The following is an 8,163-nucleotide window of genomic DNA, read 5'->3' on the forward strand; positions in this document are numbered from 1 at the left end:
CTTAATATGGAATAGTGGAGGATTGTCAAAAGCAGGCAAAATAGCAGACGTAGCATCTACTTATTCGGCCCCCATATGCACCCAAATTATATGCCCATCGGCTTCACTACGGTTCCATAAACTAACAAAAACTGTTCATCACTGTTCCAAATATCATAGTACTCTAATTAATTTGCATTTGCAATTCATCAGTCTTTACTAAAATCTTAAATTTTTTTTTTTCATTTAGTATATTGTTCAGGTATTTTGAGTTGGGTGGGGGCAAAATTTGTTGGAGGTTTAACTGGTGAATTTGTCAGATTTGTCAAAGGGAAAAAAAAGAAAAAGAAAATGCTGGAGTTAAGATTCTGAAACACTCTAATATTTAAGTTAATAAAATATCCAAGAGGACGAAATAAAGATGGCAACGGAATCGATCGAGGCACGTTTTTACTCGTTTTATATTCGATCTAATTTTATATCTGTAATAATTAAATTTAATTTGATATAATATTGTTTTTAAATTTTTAATATTTGAACTTGAATCCGATTTAATTTGACATTATATAAAATTATATTTTATTTGATTTAAAATTAATAAAATATTATTTTTAATATAAATATAAAATTAAATAAATAATTAAAAAATAATTTTATTATATATATCAGATAGGGGCGAGGCAAGTTTGCTTAAAATTTGATTCTAAATTTTTTTACTGTTATTCAACCTTACCTGAATTGAAACTTAATTTTAAAAAAATAAAAAAAATTAACTTTTAACAATCAAATCGATCGAAATTTGCTAACTACAAATTAGGCTGCCATCTTTGGGAAGAAAGGAAGCAAGTATAGGAAAAAGAGAATAGAGTAATAGAGAGTAAAGTGGTTTGTCTATCGGGTAATATATTTATTTACTATTTTATACTTTATAAATGATAACGTAATTATTTGTATAAATAATTTGCCTTAAAGCCATATATAAATTCATGTGTAAGTGTAAGTGACGTGACAATAAAAATTTAACATATATGTTTGTGAAAGATTTTACAGTTGCCGATCAAATATACCTATCAATTTGCTAAACGTCTCATCAAAAGATTTCCCTTTTTAATGTAAGAGCAAGTAATTAACTAAATATCAGAAATCAAGTATTGAACAAGATATCCATATTCATATATATATATATATATATGACTATTCATTAATCATGTAATTACCGCTTTAATATCCTGTTAATTAGTTTTTATTTTATGTTATTAAAGTACGTGATAATCCAAAAAATTCAATATTTTTTGAAAAATATTAAAAAAATTTAAGATTTAATTCTCTTAATATTAAATGACTCATTAATTTAGTAGTAAGGAATAAGTCATAGAATTTTGAAATATTAAATTCAAGTCTTTGTAAGTTTGATTTAACTTTATATTGAATTTGTTATTTATTAGATATATAATTTGTTTGTTTGATAAATTATTTAATTTGTATGAAATTTCAAAAAATTTCCTCTTATTATATCGATGTAATAGATATTAGAGACTAAATCAATCCATCCGATGGTTGTTACGAATTATAGAGATTAAATCTAAATAAGTTGACCGTTCAATAGTTAATCAGAGATAGAGCGTGAATGGCAGGGTTGTTTTAGGCGCGTAGAGACAAAACTCTCACCACGATAGAAATAACTGAGGGAAAACCGAAGGAGCAAACAAGAGAAAGAAAAAAAAAAAAAAGAGATAAATAGATATTTGCTAAAAATTAAAACTGAAAAGAGAATAAAAAGAAAGGAAGAAATATTAGGTTGTTTCTATTTTATTGCAAAAGAAGATCCAGTGAGCCTTCTCTGCTGCACATATCTATATTTACAGTTATATAGCCTTTTCACTACCCTCAGACCAAGCAATTATTTAGTTCCAATTAATTTTATCTTCTTCACCTCCATTTTTGTTTAACTCCAAAACCCCAACACCTCTCCAAAGAGCTCAGACAGATAATATTAAGTGTTTGGTACTATCCACTGTCCATTGTTCAAAAAAAAAAAAAAAAGAGAACTGAATAACAAAAAAGAAAATATGGGGAGAGGAAGAGTGGAGCTGAAGAGGATAGAAAACAAGATCAACAGACAGGTGACCTTCTCTAAGAGAAGAAATGGTTTGCTCAAGAAAGCTTATGAGCTTTCTGTGCTTTGTGATGCTGAGGTTGCCCTTATCATCTTCTCTAGTCGTGGCAAGCTCTACGAGTTTGGCAGCTCAGGGTATACATAATATATTAACATAAATTTATAATATATAATATGCTTCTTTCCCACTAGACTTAATTCTGTTTCTTTTGTGTTATATATAGTTGATTTTCTTCTTCATTTTCTCAGTGGGTTTCTGAGTTTTGCTCGACTAAGTTTCTATCGTATAGTATTTTTGTTCTTTCTTTCTCTCTTCTTTAGCATTAAATATTGGCTGTGTTAGTAGTATTTTTTTTTTTGTTTTGGTTTTTTGTCAAGTTTTCTGGGTTATTTACATGATTATAGCTACTTTGGTTATTGATTATGCATACCGTTTTCTTGTCATCCAGGTACTTTTTTTTTCTGTCATTCAAACTCCATCAAAATTTGCTTCTTTTTCTTTCTGTCTCTGGTTTTTACCTCTAACTTGTCTGCAAAAGAATTCTCTTTTACAAACATCTGACTCTATCGCTCTCAAATCTCTATTTTTTATGTTTTTTTTTTTATTGGGGGGCTTCTCATGGTTTTCCTGCTTGTGGATTCATGTTTTAAGAAACCTGAGTTTACCAGCTTATTTTCCAATGACAGATCGACACGTTTCATCTCATTTGCAAAAGAAACAAACCTTCCTTATCTCTCTTAACTGGATCTTGTTCTCTAGGTCTTTGGGCTTGTTAATGTTTTCACTGATCAGTGTTGGAACACTAGTACGAAAGGTGACTCTTTTCTTTCACCTGAAAAGCTGAAATAAAACAAAACCCCCCTATGAATTATGATGACTTTGCTCAGAATCCAATCAAGAGACTAGGTTTTTGGCTTATGCCCTCTGTGCAAGATCTAGGGTTTTTGCCTTATGACCTCTGTGCAAGACCTAGGGTTTTTACTTTTCTTTCTCCTTCTGTTCTCTCTTTGCTTTTTTCTTTTCTTCTTCAGAGAAAAGCATTAACTAGTGACAGTAAGTGGAGAAATCAGACTGATTCTTTGTCCTCACGTCTTTTGATCCTATTATCTTCTGGTTTTATCATAGTTTCTTCTTTTTCTGTCTTTTCCATCAACAATTAATTATATCAATGTTGTGGAGGTTGTAGGAACTGACAAAATCAAGCACACCCTTGTCCATAAACTTTCATTTTTTGCTTGATTATTGGGGTTTTCTTTGGATTTTTTTTTCCTTTTCTCTTCTCTTCTCCTTTCCTGAGATTCACATGTTTAGCTGATAGGCCACGCTGCTGCTTCTTGTAGATAGTTGAAGATAAAACATACTAGTCCTTGGAAAGCATGGCTAAGGGAGCTACAAGATCTCTTGTCCAGCTTTATGTTTAATACAATGTTTACATTTTCTTTTTGCAGCAAATTAGTTAAGTATTTAGTAGAGTGTTAATATATATTTATGGTCCATAATTTTCCTTGTAAATCATTCTATAATAACTTTCCAAATTCTTTTTTCAAATATAGTCCCTAAATTTTGCAATAGCTCTCCCAATATGCTGTTTGCAGTAAAGGTTGAACGTTGCAATTGCTTTCTAGTTCTGACAAAGAAGAAAAATTGGTTCATCATAGAGGTAATCAAATAAAACATTATAGCAAGAAAGGCTACAAAGGATGGAAAGCCACTTGCAGAAAATCAATGATCTGACTGTAGTGTGTATTTTTTTCTTCGGTTGGAGTAACAAAAAATAATTCTGATCCTACACTTACAAGTTTCAGTTTTTAAAAATCTTGTGCCTCATAAACATTGTGGGCTGCATTTTATGAATTTATTTTAGCTCTTCGTTTGTCACTTCTTGAATCCCTCCATCATGCCAGTTTATCATGGATTATGCTCAGAAATGCAAAACCTTAGACTGCTTGCTTTCACAATTTAATTATAGGTTGACAGTAACTTGGGCTTTCTTTTTGCAGTATGACCAAGACCCTTGAGCGATACCAACGTTGCTGCTTTACTCCTCAAGACAACAGCCTTGAACGTGAAACGCAGGTTTTTGGTCACCAAAATTTCTTTTACAAACTTCTGACTTGGTGTTTAGCAACATTACATGTTGCATAAACATTGTCTCTTTGATTATTAGCCTTTCATGTATCCCCAAAAGTCAAAATGGAATTTATTCTTTATTTTACTGCTTAACTTGTGCAAAGATATTCCTTTTTAATTATAAAAAGTGAGGCCCTAACTATATTTACAGTCTTACTGATTTATATATCTTCAATCAATAGTAATCTTGTCATGTCAAATGTTTCATCCTTCTAATACTAATCCTATCCCATCTTCCAAAATGCTTCATCTGGACAACTATGCTATTATAGCTTCGCTGACTGTTGAATCTTAATTCGCTAGGCACACTGTGATTGACAATTTATATCTTGTAGTGAATTCTTATTCTATTTTCAGTTACATATTTTTTGGATAATTGCCACCAAAATTTTCAAGTTCTTTGACAATATTTATCCTAGATGCTTATCTTTTGGGAATCATTATAAGTGAACTTGACTTTCTTCTTTAAGTTGTCTTTTTTTATCAATGCAGAGTTGGTACCAAGAGGTAACCAAGTTAAAGGCAAAATATGAAGCACTGCAACGCACTCAAAGGTTGTCATTTCTGAGTTCAAATCAGTGTAGTAGCCATATACCATAATTGTTAATTAGTTGCATTAATCCAGGTGGTTTCAATATATTTTATTGTCTAGTTGAAAAGTAATTATCACCATACCTACACTCATTCCGAATTCATTGTATGTTTATATCAGGCATTTGCTTGGAGAAAATCTTGGACCATTGAATGTGAAAGAGCTGCAAAACCTTGAGAAGCAGCTTGAAGGAGCTCTTGCACTGGCTAGACAAAGGAAGGTACTTGCACGTCTTTAATTAAGGATTTAGTCTGCCATAATTTTTTTATGAACGACGATTCTTAAAGAAATAACCCCTAATGTCTGTTTGTTTCACAAGGTTTCTTATACATGCATGTGGAGTAGTTCAGATTAAAAATCTTGAAGCTAGAGTATATATAATCATTTACTTGTGAATTTTCTGGCAGTCTACCATACTAATCGAAATGTGAAAAAACTCATTGTTTACTCACTCAAAAATTGTTCTAACAATTCTTTTTCTTTTCCCTTATTTTTTCTTAACTTCAGACACAGATTATGATAGAACAAATGGAAGACCTCCGCAAAAAGGTACTTAATCGAGTAACTTATTACTCCAAAATAATAGTGCAATTTTACCAAGAGATGATTCCCAAGGTTCTATTCCTTACAAACCTGGACCATTTGATGACTAGGGGTCTTGCCGGTCTACACTCCTCACCTATTCTTTTGGTTATTCCACAATTTTTTTTATCGTGAAGCTTTTTGTTACTACCTCAAATATTTCATCTTCCTTAATGCTAGTTATACTCCAACGCTTTGGTTTCAGAACTCATGGCCTAACAACTGTTTTTCATCTTTTGGCAGGAACGTCAGCTTGGAGACCTTAACAAACAGCTTAAAATCAAGGTTAACCTTGATTGCCAAACATCCGTTTTGCACATGAACTTTCATATATACTAGTAATCGACGACAGTATTATTTCTAATGTCACACACTGGTCAGTGGTCACTACTATAACCTAATATTTTTCTGTATTTTTGGTTTCAGCTTGAGGAAGAAGGACAAAGCCTCAAAACAATCCAGGGCTTATGGAGTTCTGGTGCTGCAGCTGAAAATAGCAACTTTCCTCTGCATCCTTCTCACACCCACCCTATGGAATGTGATCATGAACCTGTTTTGGAAATAGGGTAAGTGCTACATTGTCTACATCTGGAACAATATCAAGATACTTATATTCCACAAAACAGTCTATTAGCAAAATTCAAGATATAAAGTTAGTGTTTAGACAGGTAACTTCACCCAAATTCTCCCATTTCAAGCTTTAGAAACCAAGGTGGCCTTCCTTCTTCAATGCTTTCATAGCCACTTTTAATTGATTAAACTTGAATAGAACCATAGTTGGTTGTATGCTCATACCAACTATTGGAAGTTGGAACTAGATTTTTATGATAAATTTGACCATGAGAAAGAAAACCATGTCATTGCATATAATTCATCAATGTTAAATTTCATCACAGATGTTTTTTCATATTATTCTTTGTTTTAAAAAGTTGTTTCGAAATAACTGAAATCTGGAATAGGAAAGCTTCAGAATGACTTCTGCTGCTGCATCAGGTACCATCACTATGTTCAAGCTGAAGGATCTGCAGTCCCTAAAAGCATGGCTGGTGAGACCAACTTCATCCATGGATGGGTCATTTAAGCCCTCTCTAAATAAAAACATATAAATATAATATATATATATATATATATATATTGTGATTTTGTCTCTTGTTTTTGTATGGGGATTTATAGTGTTGCTAATATTTGTATTTATAAATAGACGGAAAGTGTACAACATAAAAATGCTTGGATCTTAAGAAGCATTCCTCCTCTCCTGGGACATGTGTGTGTGTGTGTGTGTGTGTGTGTATATATATATATATACACACACACACCTTTTTACTGTTTTTGTAACCCTTATATATAGGTTATTTCATTTAATTTTGGTGCAGTAGTGCTAAACATAGAATATGATTTTTGGTGTTGCAAATCTCTGTGAATTTGGTTTATATATATGATTATATATATACCTTTTTTTAACTTCTTTTCCTTAAAATCCATTTTGTTTTCCCTATTGAGTCTTGATTTCTCTTTGATATATTTTTTAGGTGACAATTTGTGTACTTATGTTCATATTCTTCATTTAGAGATAGCTTCGTATATAAGAATTTATGTTCTTCTTTTAGAATACACGACATTAATATTTTTGTTTATCAAAGTATTTCTATCTTATTTTGAAAAAGGTGAGTGTTTCAGATATTTGACTTAAGGGTAGTAACCTGTATATTGCTAGCGACTCGTTTATAGGGCGTCCATTCGAGTTGAAGGAGGCCTAAAACATGAATCTGGGAACCAACAGGCTTCACCATGGATTTCAAGTCAGGTCTCAACAGTGGTCTGAACCGGAGGAACCCAATATCGATGTGGGTTAAGACGATGCATGTTAACTTTTCAATCATTGCAGCCCAACATTTGGAGCGATTGAGCTAAAGATGTTGAAATTATATTATCAATCGTTAACTACCATATCAGATTTTCCACGACAAGATTAAAAAGAAATATGTGACTAACTGCCATGCGCATGAAAGCCAGCAGACCATAATCTTGTAGCAGTAAGCAATGTTTCTTGTGACTGCAAAATCATCCTTATAATCTTTGTCATAGCTAATAAATCTATAGATTTATCATTAGACATACATTAAAAAAATTATCATTAATCTTTTTTATTTAAATGTAATCGATCATCTAACTAAATCTATCACATTTAAAGAGAAATCTCAAAATTAACTTAAGTATATTTAAATAGTATATTCTAATTTACTAAATCAAATTTAAGTTCAAAAATACGATTACGCGTAAGAAAAGTTATAGCATCTTCGTAGCGCTCAACTAAAAGATGATATCAATTTGATTTTAAATTATTTAAGCCTTAAAATATATTTATAATTTACTAACTAATTTTAATATTAAAAAATTTTCTTAAATTACTTCAATATGTTAGTAATAATTTCAGAATACTTTCTCACCTCTAGAGTATTTAAAGAGACTATTTGTCACGCTTTAAAGAGATACAATCGTCAGATTAATTTAATTGTGGTTTTAGAAATAAATATCTATAAATAAGGTTTATAGTAAAAAATATCCTCCAATTTATTGGTAGGATTTATGGAAAAAGATAGAAAATGTTATTTTATTATATTTTTGAAAACTTAATCTTTTAGGAAATTATAAGGCTTTTTAATATGTTGGTAAAACCTTATTTTGGAAAAATATTGACATTCAAATATGTTAGTAAAGCTTTTTATTTATATATTTATTGAAATAAATAAAATTATAAAGTTT

The 8,163-nt window shown here is 30.9% G+C and overlaps 1 protein-coding gene across 3 annotated transcripts; it reads left to right on the top strand.

Moving 5' to 3' along the window:
* Positions 1 to 1,811: 1,811 nt before the first annotated feature.
* Positions 1,812 to 7,502, top strand: AGL6 (AGAMOUS-like 6). Of its 3 annotated transcripts, none has more exons than XM_089750412.1 (9): positions 1,812 to 2,230; positions 4,097 to 4,172; positions 4,719 to 4,780; positions 4,939 to 5,038; positions 5,326 to 5,367; positions 5,644 to 5,685; positions 5,827 to 5,966; positions 6,394 to 6,446; positions 7,115 to 7,502. In XM_089750412.1, the coding sequence occupies exons 1-9, from the start codon at positions 2,049 to 2,051 to the stop codon at positions 7,126 to 7,128; spliced, it is 711 nt and encodes a 236-aa protein (XP_089606538.1). In that variant the 5' UTR covers positions 1,812 to 2,048; the 3' UTR covers positions 7,129 to 7,502. The 3 variants fall into 3 exon arrangements, with proteins under 3 accessions (XP_089606538.1, XP_089606537.1, XP_022759529.1); XM_089750411.1 differs by having other exon boundaries at positions 7,129 to 7,501; XM_022903794.2 differs by lacking the exon at positions 7,115 to 7,502 and having other exon boundaries at positions 1,817 to 2,230; positions 6,394 to 6,834.
* Positions 7,503 to 8,163: the final 661 nt, after the last annotated feature.

Source organism: Durio zibethinus, chromosome 21, assembly GCF_047325235.1.
Source record: "Durio zibethinus cultivar Kanyao isolate XHJ-2024 chromosome 21, ASM4732523v1, whole genome shotgun sequence".
Lineage (NCBI taxonomy): Eukaryota > Viridiplantae > Streptophyta > Magnoliopsida > Malvales > Malvaceae > Durio > Durio zibethinus.

What these genes read in the sequence shown, in the direction of transcription:
- AGL6 (XM_022903794.2), top strand. Translation starts at nt 2,049, where the DNA reads ATGGGGAGAGGAAGAGTGGAGCTGAAGAGGATAGAAAACAAGATCAAC. An exon ending in TACGAGTTTGGCAGCTCAGG is followed by an intron (nt 2,231 to 4,096) that starts GTATACATAATA and finishes TTCTTTTTGCAG; the next exon opens with TATGACCAAGACCCTTGAGC. An exon ending in GCCTTGAACGTGAAACGCAG is followed by an intron (nt 4,173 to 4,718) that starts GTTTTTGGTCAC and finishes TTATCAATGCAG; the next exon opens with AGTTGGTACCAAGAGGTAAC.